This window comes from Plectrocnemia conspersa, unplaced genomic scaffold (genome assembly GCF_051122295.1).
Source record: "Plectrocnemia conspersa isolate PC_06_02 unplaced genomic scaffold, ASM5112229v1 ptg000013l, whole genome shotgun sequence".
Taxonomy (NCBI): Eukaryota; Metazoa; Arthropoda; class Insecta; order Trichoptera; family Polycentropodidae; genus Plectrocnemia; species Plectrocnemia conspersa.
Window position 1 is genome coordinate 17,973,234 of NW_028277177.1, and position 19,864 is coordinate 17,993,097.

Here is a 19,864-nt window from a genome sequence, read left to right on the forward strand (position 1 = left end):
ATCAACCCGAGAGAGAAAAAGATTTTTTAAAACAATAAGATTATTTATACTTAGTGAGTAATTATAATGGCTTAAAATGCTGTATTTTAAAAGAAAACAAAAAGGGTTCTAAATGGAGTAATGATAAAGTTGATAAAAATAAACTAGGTTCTGGAATAGTCAGATCTGCTAGTAATCAGTTATATAAAAGGGCTTATGGCGAACTCACCATCCCACTACTTCTTTAATTCGGCTTTGACTACATACTTTGATCAATGCTCCAAATCAGCGTACCAATTCGAAGTATTCACTCAACACCGACACCTGTATTACATTAATTTCTTTGGTAAACTAAAACAACATATGCATTAATAAACATATATAAAACAGATTGACGTAGCGTCTTATTTACTGTAAAGTTATACACATTGGGCCCAAAACTAGGTCCCCCTCGGGCCCTCCAACGCGCTCCCGGAGATGCACGTTCTGCTCGCGCCCCGTGGAGCCCTGCGCGCCACCCAGTTCTACACTGGTTCCAAGTCGTAAAAAGCAAAGCATGTCACGCGTCGCTGGAGGCTGCGCCCAAGCCCTACACACGCCCCCAGAAGTGGCACCTTTGGAGCCCCTTACCTCCCCCCCCAACCTAAAAATACCACTGGGCGCGCCATCTATCATCGGATAATTGAGCCCGCGCGCTACTTGTCGTCGCTTTTCGCCATTTAATTTAGAATTTTCTTATTTTTATTTTTTCTTAAACTAGGAAAACAATCCTTCTCAAAGCAGGACGCCTGGTTAACTTAATTCTTTATACTGTCCATTACAGTGAAATAATACTGACCACTCGCATAATGAAGTACTGATCATTAAACTATTTAAATACTGACCAATTAAGTCTTAATGAAGCAACTAGTTTTATAAGCTTTTATTAAGTCCTTGTGACACTTTTTTTATTATGATTCAGATGGTCCTGACACAATTTATGAATAAAATATACAAAAATATTGCGCTGCTTGACCAAATGGCCTCATTCTTAAGGCTTAAATTTGTGCATGTCTAGAGTTCAGTTTTATTCGTGTTGTGGCGACCACACACAGATGCCCACGTTTGAAAGGGTTTTATTCTCAAAACTTGCATTAATTTACTGTGACCAAAATGAGCATCCATCAACAAGGAAACAAGACAATAGCGTAAAGGATGGACCATACAAAAGCCCTCGTTACGACTAGAAAAAATAATACACAAGAGAATATTTCTTTGTTGCGAAACAGTCACGGATATAATAAATCACCGGATCTACAAGATTCCTGTTGCAATGCAATACACACCCCTTAGGACTACAAAACCTTCAAGTGTTGTCAGTCATCAGTTTTTAACTTATTATTCTAACTACTTCATTTTATTAGAATTACATTTTCTCACAAGTGAATGTTTAAATGACATCTCTGGACTTTTCATTTTAAGATATGGTCACCCTAGTTAGGTTCAACAATAATATAATTAAAAATTAATCAAAGGTCATTTCTGCATAACAACCACATTCATCACGATGATCAAAATACAAAATATGTTTTCATAAGCTCTATTTGAGTTTATTGGAGAAATCGGCAAAAGATTTACTTTAATAATAAATATTCATTATTTATTGCTAATAAATGTTTTGTTTGCCAAACTTTACTTTCGTCGTAGTCTAAGAGCCAATTATTACTATTATTTCAACCATAAAAAAGAATGTTATCCAATGTCAACTTTTGAGCCAAAGCTACATTAATGACATTGTGCTTTTAACACAATGCAGATTTATGATTAATAACAACAAATAGTGTACGCAATATCTTTAATATAGTTAAATTAAAAAACTGATTTGATAACTTTGACACCAACGAATTATATATTACTTATTTGTATACTACATAAATTTTTCAAATAAAACTCAAACTATTCCTCAAAACATATATTTTTAATTACCAAAAATTTATACAACAAAAGACTGTCATCATTTTTATTTAATAATTGTAGTTCTATAATTTCCAAAACGAATAAAATAATAGCAGCCGAATACTTTCAACCTACATTAAACTGGATTAATAAATAAATTGTACTATTTACAGGAAAAAAACTAACAATATTTATATTATAACTCAACCTACTCATTTATATGTTGAATCCCATTTTTCTCATACATTCTTTATGCTCTTCGATAAGTTGGGTACAATTTTCTTGTCCGTTTTCAATGATACTGAAACGATAAATTAAATATAATATATAATTAAATCAATAAATTTTCCTACCCAAAATACGTAAACATAACAATTAATTGATAACACGTTCAGCATTTCATTGGGTGGTGTAAATATCTCGTTGCATCGCAAATTTATGCAATTATTGTTATAATAAACAATAAGTAATGTACACAAGTGTATTTGTCGGAATTACGCACACCGAATAAACGAGAACATAACCTCAAAACGCTAACCAGGCATCGCGAACCCTCTTGGTCTCCGGGCAAGCGCAACACGCTTTGCATTTAGGTTTCTCGGGTGGAGCTTCGCTTTCCGGTGCAGCTGGCGCCACCGGAGGGGCATCTTCGTTCAAACTTTTGGTTTCTGCTGCCCCCATCGCAACCAAGAAAATGACAGCAACTGAAACCAGCTGACTTAATATAAACACCACATATGACGGCCATAACCATTATTATTAAATTTATTTATTATATTTATATTATCGCCAAATAATTATTCTAATTTATAAACAAATTTAAATTGTATATAGAGTGAAATATAATCAATCCTATAATTAATATAAAAATGTCAAAGAAAAAGGATATGTTTACCTTTCCCTAAATCGAAATTAAAATTAATATTATTTCCAAATTTAAATTTGTATTGTACTTTACTTTACGGCAAAAACATTAAAAAAAAGATTGTATACAAGACATCAAGATGGCAATTATACCATTTACTACTTTCTTTATGTTTTTACAAATGAGAGCTACATACTTTTAATAACATTTACGATTGCTTAAATAATGCCAGAAAGGAAAAAATCAAGTGTCACTTCTGTAGTTTTGCATTCACAAGGGTAGAATCAGGGCCGGCTCTAAGTTTTTTAGTGCCCCAAGCAAAAACTAAATTTGGCCCCCCTCCTCCTAATAATACTTTAATAACTCAATACATGAGCTTAAAAATATAATTCAAATTAAAGTAATCTAATATTATACTTGCCACGATATTTTTTTGCGATTGTAGGTATTTAAGAATTTGTAGCTATTTTTTCGTCGTGATTTTTTACGCGTGAAATAAACTCACAATGAAAAATGCCAAATCAGAGTACAAAATGATCTATCAAAACCTTTACGAACACTCAACTGCCTACGATGGGGCGATGCTCTAGCGTGCAATCTGCTCAACAATGCCCTAGAAAAAGTAATTCGAGATGCCAAACTGGATATAACCGGGGGTGTGTATAATAAATCGATACAAATCTTCGCTTGTGCTGATGACATAGATATAGTGGCGAGATCAAAACAGGCACCAATAGAGGTCTTTAACGCCATTGAATCATCAGCTAAGAAAATGGGGAAGATCATCGAAACAAAAACAAAATACATGTCGGTTATGCCTAGTTTGAGGAACCAGTATCCTGAAAATCTCAAAATGTACGAGTATACTTTTGAGTGTGTCAGTGCTTTTATATACCTCGAAACTCTGTTAACAGCTACAAATGATGTCAACTAGGAGATCAAGAGACGAGTAGTATCAACAAATAAATGTTATTTCAGCCTAATAAAACAAATCATATCGCGGATACTGTCTCATTGAATAAAAATATCACTCTACAAAACGCTGATCAAACTAGTTCTGACATACGGTTCAGAGAGCTGGTCACTTATCAAGGCTGACGAAAGGCTGCTTGACATATTCAAGAGGAAAGTGCTCTGCCAGTTATATGGCGCTATATACGAGAGCAACGAGTGGTGTATACGAAACAATCTATATCTTGGTGACATCCGTCCGCTAAAATATTTTGTAAAATTTATTCTCTTTATACATACTGAACTTTGGCAGGCTTGCAACTTGCCCGTACTGCTTTGTGCACCGTTTACTTATATGTTAAACACGTAAACCACACAAATCTTTAATAAAATACTACTGCAGTGGCTCAATCTGTGTCTAACTACCACCCGTCACCATCCATCGCCAAAATACTTTACAATACATAGCCTTATCCCTGATCCGAAATATCAGCACTATAAGAAATAGTGAGAACTATCTCTTGAGTTGATCTAATCATTTTGTCCATAACAAGTGTTTTGATGGGCATGTCACAAATAAAGCGAACAGGTATACTTGACAATTCCAGTGTAAAAACAATAATTATCATTTATTTTTGATGTACGTGGAATTGTGATTACAATTGTTTAACTTCCATGATACAGCCAATAACGCCTTTCACGCAAATGTTTTCAAATTACTTGGAAAATAAGTCTAGCGAGATATAATATTGTAGATTTATGATGTGGGGCCTTTTATATTTCTTTATATTTCATTATGGTTAAAAACTTGGCGGCACTCTAGTAACACGGGCGTGACTGTTAGTCAATCGATTGGCAGCCTTGGTGGGACTCGCAACGGCCGGTTGCGGGTCCGGCCTGCTGATCCGCGCATTGTCTATATAAGAATGTAAACAACTTCATATCGCAATCAAATATTACTGCAACGGCTCAATCTGTGTCTAATTGCCACCCGTCACCAATCCGTCGCCAAAATTATTTTATTTTACACCACCACAATGATGCGCGAGCTCATACATCCTACTTCGTGAATAAAAATATCCCCACATCTTTATAATCACCCATTAGCCCCTACCTACCATTTTTTATCCGTTTACCAGTTGGAGGGCTATCATCACAAGATTGTAAAACAAAAACAAAAATACACAAACTTAGCAAACTTCTAATACTGTTTTGCTCAAAGAAGTAAAAGCGTAGAAACCACTATGTGATTTCCTCGTAGGATCCTATTTTGAAAAATTAAAAAGAAATTATTTCCAACGAGTCGTATATTTATTTAAATAAATAATAATAATACCTATTTTGAAAGCCTAACTTACATTAATTTTCGCCTTACTCATGTGTTTTTTTAATAGTTAACCTTATTAAAATAAATTATTTCCTAAAAATATTTTTAAGAAACATATACTTTTTTAGATTAAATAATATATTTCAAACTGTTAAATAATAAAATTGGAAAAATAGACGAGAGAAAGTCAAGAAATGGGGTGGGAGCAAGGCTTACTAAATATTTATTTCATTTGTTATTTATCGCCGTTATACTCAATGTATCTATTTATTATCAGCTATTCTTACAATATTTGTCAAATAATAATGTTTTACATGGACTTTTATCATAACCATACAACATAACGTTTGAGCTGTCAAACGGAGGCTCGCGCAGCGTTCGGTTTCTCCAGTATCTCTGATTCATTTCACATTCTCAGGTATACTATTCTTTGAATTGTAGCTACTATTGTGTTTATTTATGCGATAGCCGACCGTTTGATTTGGCGGTACTCAGCGATCGTGCCGTCGGTAACAACGTAGCCATTTTTATCGGATCGACATGTTGACGATATGGGCGTTTCGTTTGCGGTTTCCGCTCAAAATAACAATGTCATTCAACGGCCGGGCGTCTAGCTATGTAATAGCGCCGAGTCTTTTCATTCATACAATTCAAAGAATTAGTTTTCCTATGCTAATTTGATAAAATATTTAACGGCATACTGCAGAGTGTGACATTATCGGTCAGCGTCATATCATTTTTATTCGGCTTGGTCTTAATTAATGTCGTCTTTACGACCATAACCATGAATATAAAATATTCCTAACATTGATTTTTATTCATTTTATTGATTTTATTATTCAGCATTGGTCTTAATTAATATCACTTTTACGACCAGAACCATTCTTATGTAAAGAAGTTAGATATAATTAATTTTAACTTTGAATATAAATTATTCTATTAAACATTAATTATAATTTCAGATCTAAAATGAACGTAGAAGATGGCGAAATTGAAGTTTGCACCGATGAATTCCAAAAGTTTGACTCTGAACAAATAATTTACGTCAATAACGTCGATAGTAATCACACTACTAAATTTAATTATGCTTCATATTTAAAGTGATTTAATTAAATTTATATTTTTTAGATACTATTGGTATTTTTGAAAATATTGCTATGCAATCTACTATAGACACCAGCAATGCAATTGTAAATATATTTTACTTAATCCTTTTCTTACTAAATAATAATTTAAATACATACTTTTTAGATTCATCAAGAACATTTAGAAGAAAATACTTCACTCAATTTAGAAAATCCTGATGATTTTACTCAGGTGGTAGATTATTACATTTTAAAACTTTTATTGCTTACGAAAAAATAACGTTCTTCTTTTTAATAAATTAAGATACTACTGAGTGAAAAAGAGTGTTCTACACTGGAATCCTGCGGATATGTTGTTTTGCATAGAAACTTCAAAAGATATTTATTGGATAGCGAAGGAATTAAATTGGTTCCAGATTGGGGTAAATACGTTTCTAAAAATCATGTAAATTTAACAATAAACATATTAAAATTTCGTTATTTTAGAAAATGATACATCAAATATAGTAACTGATGGGACTGAAGAGCATTGGTTAGATAATTACATTTCATATTAAAATACGCACATTTTTTTTTATAATAGTTGGTATTTTAATTTTAGCGGTGACCCTTTAAATATAAATAAAATATCTACTGAAGAAAATTTCATTAGAGAACTTCCTTATACCGAACTTAAACTAGGATCTGAAGAGTACAAAGGTTAGTAATAATAATTTAAAATATGAATGTTATACATTTTATTTTCTAATCGTATATTTATTATAGATACTACCAAAGAAACTTACGTTGATAACGAATCGAGTGTTACGGCGTATATTTATCCTGTTAATCAAGTTGGTGTAAAAACAACATTAATATGATATTTATATTTAATTACACTACACAGCAACATATTACTGCATTCATATGTAAAAATATAAGCTGTGTCTTTAGTTTTCTCCTAAAATCAAATTAAAAGTTTTGAAATATGATAAACTTTGCGGAAAAAATTGACCATATATTATTACCTTAAAATTGAACCTTTTGTACAAAAACTAATAATTTTACATAAAAATTGAGCAACTTTGTTCTTGAAGCAAAAATCTTGTTTTATAGTGTTATTAATTTATATGTCTGTTGCAGGGAAGTAATGAGGAATCTTTAATATCTACAAATGTTGCATTTGGTCAAATTAATGATAATAATATGCATTATGAAAATACATTAGGTAATTTATTTAAAATAAGTTGTATTTTTATACAGATACTAACAAAATTATACATAAAGTCTTAGATGGTGCTACAAACAAAATAATAAGCCTTGATTACAACGACAAAAGTAAAATGATAGCTGAAATTAAAATATTAGAGTCTAATAATGAATGTGAAAAGCAAAATGATCTTTATAGCAATTGTATAGTTAACAGTGACGATACTAATGCAGATATTTCTCAGATTTATATGCTCATGGATGAAAATATGGGTATGTCGATTAATACAATAGTTTTTAATTATATGTTTTGTATTAATTTTTTATATATGTTTAGAAAATTCAGAATCCAACGAAGATAAAACTATTACAGTTGAAAAACACAATGAAGTGTTCAACGATAAGAGAATATTAATTGGAAACACACCTGACGGGAAGAACTTATATGGACGTATTATCGATTTTAAGACTCCGGATGGATCAACCATAACTAATGATAAATTCGAAAATCTTAGCTCTAAAATTAAAAAAATCCTCGGAAATATGTTTTCTGAGGTAACACCACAAGTTAACTCAGGCGCCCAATACAACCCAGGTTGTTTTAATTTAAAAGCTTATTATATTAGCACAATAATTTTATTTTAAAATCTATGACTATTTTAGGAACTACCTCTGAAAAAGAAACTGATGAAAATTCAGTTGTAAATCGCCAATCGGAGATGACGGTTACTTTCGAAGCTGAGCATGTACCAAATAATACTTATTCTAATGATGTGAAAAAGGAAATTTCTTTTTCTAATGATACAAGTGAGATTTTTTAAATAAATGCATATGCAGTATAAGTATTTATAATAAATTAATTTCAGGTGTACCGGAAACTAGAAACGAGTTGGTTGCAATAAAAAAAACCTTAGAGACATTAGTACCGTATATCAAATCAAATCCTAAACATCAGTTTGAATATTCCCAGTTAGTTTCAAGGAATTTATTAATTTACAAGGTATGTTAAAAATGTTATTACTGTTTTTATTTATTTTTAATTAATTTTAAACTATTTTTGTAGAAATCATCTGGAAAAATAGGAGAGAAATCTAAAATGGTCTCTAAAGAATACGTATTTACTGGGAGATTATATGGTTCTGATGAAGCAGGGTGGGAGTTTATGCATCTTCCAGAACTTAGTCAAAAATCTGACGAAGCTGGTAATATTTATTTGCTAGCTTAATCATACTTTATTTTTTTTATCTTTCTAAAAATTTCAGATGAGAAAAGTAAAAATTTCTTTACAATCAAAATAGTTCCAGATGAAAAGTTAAAAGACAAATCGACTCAAATAGTTATATTTGAAAGTAGGTTAATCTAATTTTTTTATAATCTCATAATCCGTACTTCAAATTTTAATCTGATAATTAAATACTTATAGATAAACAGCGAGAAAGTGAACAAAACACTGTAATTTCAAACACTGACAATACTTGGGATGTTAAGTATGAAACCAAAAAAATTAACGGAAAGAAGCATTATGGGTGCAATGTGTGCAAAGTAAATTATTTATTGAACTTGTTTTATACAATATTGAAAAAAAATGTTTTATAAATTGTTTTATTTCAGAAATATTTTCATGGCTTAACACATTTTAAAAAGCACGTCAAAATTCACTCTTCTAAGACTCCCGAAGATATTATTAAGTGCCATTTGTGCGATTGTGTATTTTCTTATCACAGTACTCTCACAAGACATATTGTCGAAGTTCATAGAGATGCTGTAACTTACGCTTCAACGATGCAAACTTCACTAAGCTAAATAAAAAATATACAACGATGATTCAACGCCAAATTTTCAGTAATGATGCTACTATTGTACCAAAATTATTATAAATTAATACTTATTGTGGCATTGTATTTTATATAGTATTATTTGATGCTCAAATATCCCATTTCTTTCTTTACATAAACATTGAATATCTATGTAACTAAAGGTGAATTATATACTTACATGTTCATAATTAATGTTATATATATATATATATATATATATATATATATATATATATATATATATATATATATATATTATATATATATATATATATATATATATATATATATATATATATATATATATAATTATACTATTAGGGAATATCCTTAAATCGTACTGATAATGGATTTTTAATCTGTGATTTTTAAATATAGGTACTTTAAATTTATGTACCTGTGTTTTGATGTTAAACCATTACTCAATGTGCACCTATATCAGTTGCTAATGTTATATTAATAACAATTATTGCTAACGTTTTAATTTATGTACATATATGAGCTTAATTTGATAGTGTCTACTTAGTTTTAATTTTAAACTACCAATTTAGGCATAATTGGCATGATAAAATTGATATTAGCTTAAATGTCTGGTTTATCACTGCTTTCTCATTTTTTAACTATAAATCAATGAAAATAATTATCATGTGGGTCATGGTCAATACCAGATAGGCTAAGACCATCAATTTTTCGCACGATTGTATCTTAATATAAAAACAGAATGTAACACAACATAATAAATCATTTTGAATACTACATCACTCTGGTTGTTTCCATTATCTCCCAAGTGATTTCCAACAACCAAGCTTATTTTTAAACATTGAAACACAATCTCTGGTAAATAATAATACCATTACAGATCATGATAAAACGGAACATAACAAAATATTGATAAAGCATTATATTACCATCAACTTAATATTTATACATATATGCAGTCAAAATTAGTCTAGACTTGCTAGATTGCTAGGGTGTTATTGATTGAAATTTAATATAAATGCCCAATCTTGAATCAATAGGATAAGTAAGTTTTTAATATCACTATATGGCAGAAAAATAAATAATCAGAACATAAAACATTGACTGTACATTCCCAAAAGTCTGAAAAGACGGATATAAAACCAATGGACATTGCCGCGTAGTCCTCGCATTACAAATAACTTAGATATATGTTTTAAATAGTTTAATTTCATATACATATTATTATTGTTTTTGAAAAAATCACAGTAGCTATCGAAAGCTTAAAATTATAAATTAACTTTTTATTTGATATATATTATAGCTCTTTGAACAGAAATAGGTTAAGAGTACATTTAAAAAAACATTGATTCACGACATAAAACCTTCACATTATATGCTGTAACTTTATATTTTATACATATTTTTCAACAGTAAAATGAATCCAGATAGTAGATTTTGGTCGACTAATTTTCTTTAGGTGAACGATAATAGAATATATAATATATTTTTACATATGTATTGGAACATTTGACCCTACTATGTGTTCAGTTGGGGTACCCATTTTTAAATCACGATGTAACACCGAGTTGTGGATAAACCATAAAGTATTTGACGCGATTCTTAACGAAATATTTTATTGGGACTGAAGTTTTATTTTGTATTTAGGAGTATTAATTATATTTCCCCAAACTTATAGTCTTATTATAGATTTAAAGATAATTAATTTATTTTTTATATTTAATTTACTTATGCGGCAAAAAGTTTTGCTCTGGTTGTTTTAGTTTTTGTAATTAACTTATTTATCTGAGCTTTCCACGAAAGTTTAGAATCTAAGGTGAGACATAGGCACTTTGCCAGTCTAAAAACTGGTTATACATTTTAATTTTCACTAATTTATCGACAGCAAATGCTTTCTTTCTTCTACGAGAAGACATTACTCTGACGCTTTTAGTAGGATTTGCAGTGACTAGTCATTTATCGAACCATTTTTCAATGATTTTTATTCTGTTTTGAAGTCTATCTACTGCTCGATGGGAATTTTATGAAGACATAAAATTGCCGTGTCGTCAGCACATGTCGTCAATAAAGCGGTGATATCATTTCTGTGAGGTTTAGTTGTGAAATCACTTTATAAAAGTGATTTCACAACTAAACCTCATTCTGTAAATATTGTGAATAGTAGGGGTCTTAAAATTGAACGAAGGTTCAAATTTATGACCCAGCAGGGGACACCAGCAGATTAGGGTCTGGAAGTTGACAAATAATTTTTAATTTTAATTCGAAAAATTCTATAGCTTAAAAACGAGTTAATTAATTTAACTAAAGCTACTGGAAAACTGAATTTAGTTAGCTTATATACAAAACCTGCTTGCCACACGCGATCGAAATCTTGATCGAAATCGAAGCAATGTCCATAAACACTGCTCCTGTAATCATTTTTTTGTCAAAGCTATTTTTAATAAATTTCACAATTCGATGTAGTTGATCCGAAACAGAATAAGAACATCTGAAATCAAATTGCTCATCGGGCAAGATAAGAAGTATTTAAATTGTATCGAATAGCATAAAAACGGCAAAGCTACTAAGTTAAGTAAAATATAAACTAATAACATGTTTTTTTTTTATATAAATACTAAACCCATATTATATATCAGAGTAAAAATTTTGTAATCGATAAAGGTAGGAATTATGAATGAGTACTCTATAAAATTTGAAGTCACAAACAAAACATATTTTTACACTGCATCAGTGGGCTAAAACATTTTCTGTGAATTTAATATTTCTGTATCCCTGCTATTTTTATTATTGTAATGTTGAATAGGAAGGAAGAGTAAAACGGTTGACCTCTATTTACTTTTAAATCTGGCATGATCCTGTCTACAACTTTAAATGTTTTCTTTTGAGACATTATACAGCTCAAACATTTATTAACGTTACAACGTATACAATGGAATATTAAAAATAACAAAATTATCATCGCTTTAAAAATATACGATAAATTTATTTTATAAAAAAAATAAATCTTGATTATTTATATGTTTTCAGTGTGTATACAATATAAAATTTATAAAATTAAATTTTAAATATGTAATGTTATAGGTCGAATTTGACGGCGTTAAGACTGGCCGTTGGCGACTCTGCGTGGCCACGTGATTATATAATTGTCGAGTAGCGGTCGATCCCGAGCCGCTTTCGACAGTCGTGTGCCTCCTCCGACTCCGCATACGCCCCAGGTGAGCATCTCTTTGACCTTCGCGCATCGTCAATTACCCTATACAGCCGCATTTCGGCCACGTATGTGCGGCTCTCTTTAAATCAGATCGATTTATCGACACGTTGCGAACATTTTTTCACGCCGGCCGTATCCAAGGTTGGGTTATCTAATTGAGTTACGGAATCGAGTGCAAGGTCGCATCTTAAACCGTTCAAAATCGATCGATTACATCGATTTTTAGCATTCAAAGCCCATCACGCCCTAACCTCGTGACCGCCATCTTATTTCTGTGCTTATACTAATTTAAAATTTTCAGATAAACCATGTTTTCCTCACTGATTGATATGACGCGCATCTCTCCCTTCAGAGGGCCCTTCACGAAGGCTCAGTGCGAGCCTTCTCGTGATAACCTCGCCAACGCCCTCGTCCCGGTAAGTTTTATCTCCATCTTGTGTATTATAACGACTCAAGCTAATATAAATATGTTTTTAAACTTTAAAAAACACGTTGTATTGCAAATAAAATGATTACAAAAATTACAATACAATACCAATGGATCCTTCCTATTCTAAATATGAGGATAAATTCATTATGAGCTCATACTCATAATGAATTACGACAAACTCATAAAAAACGTCGATTAATCATGTTCTTTATTGATTTTCAGTCTCGTGTGATTGCCGCCGCATCCACCACAAGCGCGGGAGACTCGTGCGAATTCGCATCCAATAAATATTACATGTTGTGCGGTCTCGGAGGCATCCTATCCTGCGGTATGTAATTTTTTGATAAAATCAATAATAACATTGCTGGCATGCCGGTTTGGATAAGTCACGGTCCCGTGCCAAGTAATGCTTTAGTTTTGACATTGGAAGCGGTTACGTAACGCGTTCCATTTACCTTGTTCCCATATCAGTTCTAAAAATGAATCATCGTAAACAAAAAGCTGAATGATTATAAAACATATCATTTCCAATGGATCCTTCTGAAAGTGTATTTAAATCTGATGATCGCACTATTATGAAGCTTTTTGTGTTTCATGCTTAAATTATTAGACGATGGTTATGTTTGTGATCTAAAGTATGTATTTTTTATTTCAGGCATCACACATACAGCAGTTGTACCCCTCGATTTAGTCAAATGCCGTCTTCAAGTAGATGCTGAAAAGTACAAGAATGTAGTCAACGGTTTCAAAGTCTCTATTAAAGAGGAAGGTATGCGAGGTCTTGCTAAAGGCTGGGCGCCCACTTTCTTCGGTTATTCTGCACAAGTAATTTCCTTCGATTCAACAAGAGAAATCCAGAAAAATATACTAGATACTTGGAAACTTTAATTATTTTCTCACATTATACATAATAATATTTAAACAGCAGTTTTTACAATGTTACCTTCAAGGTCTGAGGAATTTTAGGATTTAAAAATATTCTTTTATTGAGTTTGCCCTCTTTATATGATTTTGATATCTGATTATCTAGTTGGGGCCCAAAGTTTAATGTTGATTATCCTCCACTTATGAATTAAAAATAATTCCATTTTGATTTTTGTTATGAAAACGTTCATTCCAGAACTACATCAGCCATTCTGTAATATCTTATCTAAAATGGTAGAAATAGCTTAGCTAATGGTATTTTTATGAACCTCAAACTAAAAATAATTTTTAATGTAAATCTATTCATATATTACATAATTCTTCCATCTACATAAAATAATTTTGATAATAAATATTTGGCTCCATTAAAAGTTCAGTTAATATGTTATATTTGTATTTTTTTAGCAATGAGACATGTTTTAATTTAAAGAAAATGCTTTAAAAAATGTTGCTTGAATACGTACATAACTTATGCCATGACCTATTGAAAACAATGTGAAAACTAATGAATTTCACACCTATTTACTTCCATTCTAATAAAATTTTCTTAGCACGTCTTCAATTTATCTCTACAAGTAATACATTTTCATCAGCAAAAGTTAATATATATATATGTACATATATTTTTCTGGATTCTTACGAACATGTATGTATATATAATAAAATAATTTATTAATTTCTTACATCGTTATCGTGCAGGGTATGTGCAAGTTTGGATTGTATGAAGTATTCAAAGTAAAATACTCCGGAATGCTGTCGGAAGAAACCGCCTACAGCTACCGTACCTTCGTATATTTGGCTGCATCCGCCTCTGCTGAATTCTTCGCCGACATTGCATTGTCACCGATGGAAGCCGCTAAAGTGCGAATCCAGACCATGCCTGGATTTGCCAACACGCTCAGAGAGGCTCTACCCAAGATGATCAAACAAGAAGGCGTGATGACCTTCTATAAAGGCTTAGTACCCTTGTGGCTTCGACAAATTCCTTACACCATGATGAAGTTCGCCTGTTTCGAGAAGACCGTAGAATTAATCTACAGGTGAATATCTTATATGTATATTTATGATATAATCCAATTTTTAAACGTTATACTCATGATTCGTTAATTTTTAGATATGTTGTACCTAAACCCCGTGATCAATGCTCCAAAGGGGAACAATTGGTTGTCACCTTTGCTGCTGGTTACATTGCCGGTGTCTTCTGCGCTATTGTATCTCATCCAGCTGATACTGTTGTATCTAAGCTTAACCAAGTAAGATTCTCTTTTTATATTGAATAATGATAAATATGGAGATATTAACTCTATTTTTATGTTATAACAGGATAGTTCTGCTACTGTTGGTTCGATTGTCGGTAAGCTCGGATGGGGTGGAGTATGGAAGGGTCTCGGACCTAGGATTGTCATGATCGGTACGTTGACAGCGTTGCAATGGTTCATCTATGATGCTGTTAAGGTATGTGACACTTGATCTAACGATATATCAAAATTTAAATCGAATTATGAATCTATTTGTCGTTCATCAGGTATACCTCCGCATGCCGCGTCCACCGCCACCAGAGATGCCAGAGTCCATGAAGAAGCGTTTGGAAGCCGAAGCTAAGAAAAATTAAATTAGAAGAATCAAATTTAGTATTACGCTGATAGTTTCCAAGTCCTTCGTCACAACATTCTTAAATGTTATAAAAATAAAGTTTCCAATGAAAACTTTTTCAACGACTTCCTATTATTAGATTTATAAATATCAAAAAAATATGATGCTGTTGGTATAATTTTATTGGCAAAATAAAATGGAATGTGCATATTTTTTCTTTACAACCACCTAAATGCTCACACATGTGTATATTATTTATAATTATTTATTATTAAATAAAATAGTAGCGAATTATATAAATGTACTTGAACGGGTTAAAGTAATCAATGATTTCCGCTTATATGTATATAGATATTTTTATTTTATTTTTTTATATTGTATCAAAATTATATTTTTTTATGCAATTTTACTTTTTTGTGTATAAGCGACATTCGTTCGGTTTTCAGTATTCCGTTTTTTCGTAGTTTTATATATTTATTGTATATATTTATTTGCTGCTCCTTTTCTTTTCAAATTATGATCGATCATTGATGGAATTGTAAATTTTATTTTACAAATTGTTGTAAATTGTTAAAATAGAAAAAATATCAAAATGGACCCGCAAAACTGTGTTTTATTGCTGTGTTTTCTTGAAACAAAAGTTTGGTAGTTTTATAATGAAAATTGGATGCTGGTTATGCTTTAGGTATTGTTAAAGCATCATAGTTTCCAGTTGATTGCTACTTCTAATTACAAAATTAGGAAAAAGGTCATTCTCTATTTTGTAGTTTTTCATAAATGCTATTGAATAAACTAGTTAATTATGTCAGTGTGTGATTAGCTATGTTGTGTGTAAATAATTGTTTAAAGGTGAAGAAAAAGTTGGTAAAAACCTTTTTTATTTAAACCATTGTCAAAGATATATTTCACTCTTATGCTAAAGTTTACATGGTTGCGACCAATACTGGAAGAAATTCATTTAGTTCAGGTGCACATCTCATCAAGTAGATAATTTTTTTTAAATCAAATGTTTCTGGAGTAACGAAAACTGATTAAAAACCAAAGAATATAGTAACTGACATGTGATATATTTAGACATCTGTGGATTCATATGTATTTTTATGGTGAGAATGAAATTTTCAACAAGAAATTCTAATATTGAAAATACCAAATTTCATTAAAAATATCAAGATATTTTTAGAAGGGCGTACATCACATAACCTTATCTATTATTGCTTTATTTGTTTATAAGTAAATAAGTTCATATATTACATAATTCATTAACAGATTCAAGAAACAACGATATTTCGCCTCCAAAATGCAATTTCGATTAATAAAATTAGGATAATTGGATATATATATTTTTAACGAGGACAATTTAAATGAGCAATAAGTATAATAATTGTTCCATAAAACGAATAGTTTGTGCATTACTGCTGGACAGATTAGAAGCGAGCGAGCATTAGTCATAAAAGTGAACACCTTATGAATTATGAATAACTGTGCAACCACCCATTTATCGACGTGTTCGAAAAAATGGGTCGCTGCAACTCGAGTCGAATATTGCAACGTCCTTTTGATTCTATTTCAGTTTGAAAATGATTTTTAATGAGATCTGCGTATATCGCACTGGTACTATTCTTCCCCCTAGCATATAGCGCTTCAAAATTACCCCTCATTCATTCCAAGAGTCTTTAATCTTTCCCGCATATACATAATCGTGTACCTCATAAGCTTGAGTGACAGACATGTATCCAGGGCCGGATTTAGGCCTTTAGAGGCTCTAAGCACGTAGAAGATTTTTGTGGCCCTAATATCAGTGGCGTAGCTAGGGGGGGGGGGGGGGCCAGGCGGTACTGGTTAGGGGCGACATTTTCGCGACGGAAGGACCGCTTGTGTAGTGTAGTTCTAACTGAATGCCCTAAATATATATATATATATCCAGAAATAGCTAAGAGCTTAGTTGAATATGTGAAAATAATAAGCAACAGTTTAACAAACGCTAAAAACTCCAGATGTCTCCCGTTGATTGTACAAGTCGAGAACGTGCTAAAATATGAAATATTTCATGTTTTAACACATTAAAATATTTCATCAAACTTGAAAAAAGTTTTGCATATTTCTGTATATGCATATAATATGTGAAGTGTATGTAGCGTAAAAGTGGCCTCCTGCCCCGGAAAGTTTTGGCATATTAAAAAATGCTTAAAGTTGCAGATTTTTGGGAAGGTCAGATTTTGTCTTAGATAATTGTATGGGGGTGGGCGAACAAAGATAAGGATCACTCCAGGCGGCACAAACCCTAGCTACACCACTGCCTATATATTGAATAGTAAAAGCACAATCTAGAACATATGATAGCTCACAGTATCTTGGCCACTTTACACTCCGGAACAAAATAAGCACGAAATATTTTCAAAAAATTAGGCAAAAATATTATGAACATCTATGCAACGTTTTTTATAAAGTATTATGATAAAGTCCTTAAAGGTTTTAAGGCCCAAGAGGTGTGACTTTACAGCCAGAAAGACGTCGATAACTGCTAATAATTTATTTTTGTATTACATATATTACAACAAACTGTGGTGGGTGAGTATCGCTTTTCTCCGAGCGCTGCGCTGGTGAGGAAGCTGGCGAAGGGATGATGTCCAGTAGATGGTCTTCTAAGGTCTCGTAGACTGGCGATATTCCTCTCTCTGTGGCACATTTCTCTTGATCTCTGCCGATGTCTGTTCCTATGTTGGCTGTCTGTTGACTGGGTCTCTGTTCCTCTCTGCCTGGCTCTTCCTCCCTTGGAGACCGGCCTTAAATATCGTAGATTCTGAAGCTCTCTGATGACTTATAATAATGCAGCGATCATTCAACCAATTGTTGCACTCGTTTATTTGACCAACGAAATATGTCCACGCCTCTAGAAAGTGACATTTGCTTGCTGGACGTCGTTCGAATGTCGAATTATCCAACGAGGTATATGTGACTGAATTGTGATTTTTTTGTCGTCCTATGGTGTATTGTTTCCATAGTCGTTACGCAACAAAGACATATATTTTATCTGCATTGGAGGGTAATTACGACTGCTGTTTACATGTTCTCTTTTTTCTGGACATAACGAGATCTATTGTGGTAGTCGTTCAGTTAGTCTTTGATCACGATCATCCTTATAATTGTCGTGGTTACGGTAATTAAATTCGCTGTTTAAAGAAGAACCCACATAGTCCATCCCATAATATATACATACTATGTACATATATCTAAAAAAAATCTATATTATTGTACTTTTAATAATTTTATTGCTGTAATTTTAATCAGTTAGTCAGCCTTATCCGTAATTTAAAATCGTCTCTACTACTTGACGACAAATACGATTAAAAATGTCTGACAGAGATTGCGAGGGATTATCATCAGTGATTTGGTTCTAAAAAATATGTACCGAAACGCTACTGACCTTCAGAGTTATCAGTGATATTTCAGTGTATGTGAGCCCGGAGACGATTACCCTGGTTATTTTGTTTGGGTTATAGCTGTGCTATCAGTGACTATTAATTAAGCTTAAATAGATTTAAACAGATCTTATAAAAATTCGTACCGGAACGTGTTTTGTCCGTGTAAAAATGTACCGAAACGACATTTCAGCGCGTTCGGGTCCCACTACACCACTGATTAACATGCCTATATGCATCAGTAACAGGCGTTCGGTGCCTTTAAAAACGTAAAAAAATAATATTGCATTGACAAGGCGGGCAGTGTGTGGAATGTGCTACTCGATACGACAAGTGCAGGGTTGCCAAATCTCCATTAGTTTAAACACCAACGGTCACGCAAGAACTCTTATATAAAAAAGGAGAGAAATAAAACAAATATATTTACACCTAATTGGCGCATGCGTTGAAAGAAACCAGAGCAAAAATACCTTCTCCATCTCGATCAAGCGTATATACATATTACACATCTTTGACTTTCAAAAAAACACCTTCATCAAAAACTTGAACATGAAAATTCATCCGAACTCGCACCAAACGGAGCTATGTCGAGAGGACCGAGAAAGCAGCCGCTTCCCTCTTTGCGTCAACCCTGATCCAGCTATGATGTCCAAAATACAGAGTTTAACCCGACAATCGGAGACAACTGAATTCTACAAACGCAGACCTAGCTACGAGAACATAATTTATTTGTAGTTATTACACAAATTGTACGTGACTCAAAAATTGATGCACAATAATTTTTATTTATAACTGAGTAAAAATATTAATATTTTAACATGTAAAATCAAAACCTGAGTATTTGCGTTGTATAATATTTAAAAATTAAACGAAATATCGTTATTGAATCAAATGCGTCACTATAAACAACCTCGATTCCTTGGTGATCGATAAATAAATAACCAGAAAATGCCGTGGAAATCGTATATTTAGTGAATATTATTATTTAAAATTATAATTTATACATACCTATATGTATATTGAATGATTAGTAAAAATATATTTTAATTATAATTTTTTAAACGCTTGTATAATATATTTGTATGTTATAAAACACAGTTGCCCCTTAAATTTTTACCGAAACAAAATTACAGTTAATTAAAACGAAACGCAAATTTGCCA

At 31.9% G+C, this 19,864-nt stretch overlaps 3 protein-coding genes across 8 annotated transcripts; 2 read left to right on the forward strand and 1 right to left on the reverse strand.

Moving 5' to 3' along the window:
• Positions 1 to 1,915: 1,915 nt before the first annotated feature.
• Positions 1,916 to 2,644, reverse strand: Cox17 (Cytochrome c oxidase copper chaperone COX17). Of its 3 annotated transcripts, none has more exons than XM_088201837.1 (3): positions 2,453 to 2,644; positions 2,127 to 2,215; positions 1,916 to 2,045 (listed from the first exon to the last, which is right to left on the reverse strand). In XM_088201837.1, the coding sequence occupies exons 1-2, from the start codon at positions 2,593 to 2,595 to the stop codon at positions 2,131 to 2,133; spliced, it is 228 nt and encodes a 75-aa protein (XP_088057963.1). In that variant the 5' UTR covers positions 2,596 to 2,644; the 3' UTR covers positions 1,916 to 2,045; positions 2,127 to 2,130. The 3 variants fall into 3 exon arrangements, with proteins under 3 accessions (XP_088057963.1, XP_088057962.1, XP_088057961.1); XM_088201836.1 differs by having other exon boundaries at positions 1,916 to 2,055; XM_088201835.1 differs by having other exon boundaries at positions 1,916 to 2,215.
• Positions 2,645 to 5,336: 2,692 nt separating this feature from the next.
• On the forward strand, positions 5,337 to 9,277 carry LOC148227468 (uncharacterized). Of its 4 annotated transcripts, XM_088201537.1 has the most exons (18): positions 5,651 to 5,778; positions 5,901 to 5,946; positions 6,020 to 6,117; positions 6,186 to 6,247; positions 6,309 to 6,374; positions 6,447 to 6,564; positions 6,629 to 6,674; positions 6,744 to 6,841; positions 6,908 to 6,975; positions 7,265 to 7,349; positions 7,409 to 7,603; positions 7,668 to 7,925; positions 7,994 to 8,137; positions 8,197 to 8,330; positions 8,394 to 8,532; positions 8,593 to 8,679; positions 8,754 to 8,872; positions 8,942 to 9,277. In XM_088201537.1, exons 3-18 carry the CDS (start codon positions 6,027 to 6,029, stop codon positions 9,131 to 9,133), a joined length of 1,902 nt encoding a protein of 633 aa, XP_088057663.1. In that variant the 5' UTR covers positions 5,651 to 5,778; positions 5,901 to 5,946; positions 6,020 to 6,026; the 3' UTR covers positions 9,134 to 9,277. The 4 variants fall into 4 exon arrangements, with proteins under 4 accessions (XP_088057660.1, XP_088057664.1, XP_088057661.1 ...); XM_088201534.1 differs by lacking the exons at positions 5,651 to 5,778; positions 5,901 to 5,946 and adding an exon at positions 5,337 to 5,475; XM_088201538.1 differs by lacking the exons at positions 5,651 to 5,778; positions 5,901 to 5,946 and adding an exon at positions 5,337 to 5,475 and having other exon boundaries at positions 7,677 to 7,925.
• Positions 9,278 to 12,255: 2,978 nt separating this feature from the next.
• LOC148227469 (phosphate carrier protein, mitochondrial-like) lies at positions 12,256 to 15,494 on the forward strand. The gene is made up of 8 exons (XM_088201539.1): positions 12,256 to 12,341; positions 12,639 to 12,753; positions 12,990 to 13,095; positions 13,423 to 13,592; positions 14,391 to 14,731; positions 14,806 to 14,944; positions 15,015 to 15,146; positions 15,217 to 15,494. Exons 2-8 carry the CDS (start codon positions 12,646 to 12,648, stop codon positions 15,301 to 15,303), a joined length of 1,083 nt encoding a protein of 360 aa, XP_088057665.1. The 5' UTR covers positions 12,256 to 12,341; positions 12,639 to 12,645; the 3' UTR covers positions 15,304 to 15,494.
• The last annotated feature ends 4,370 nt before the right edge of the window (positions 15,495 to 19,864 follow it).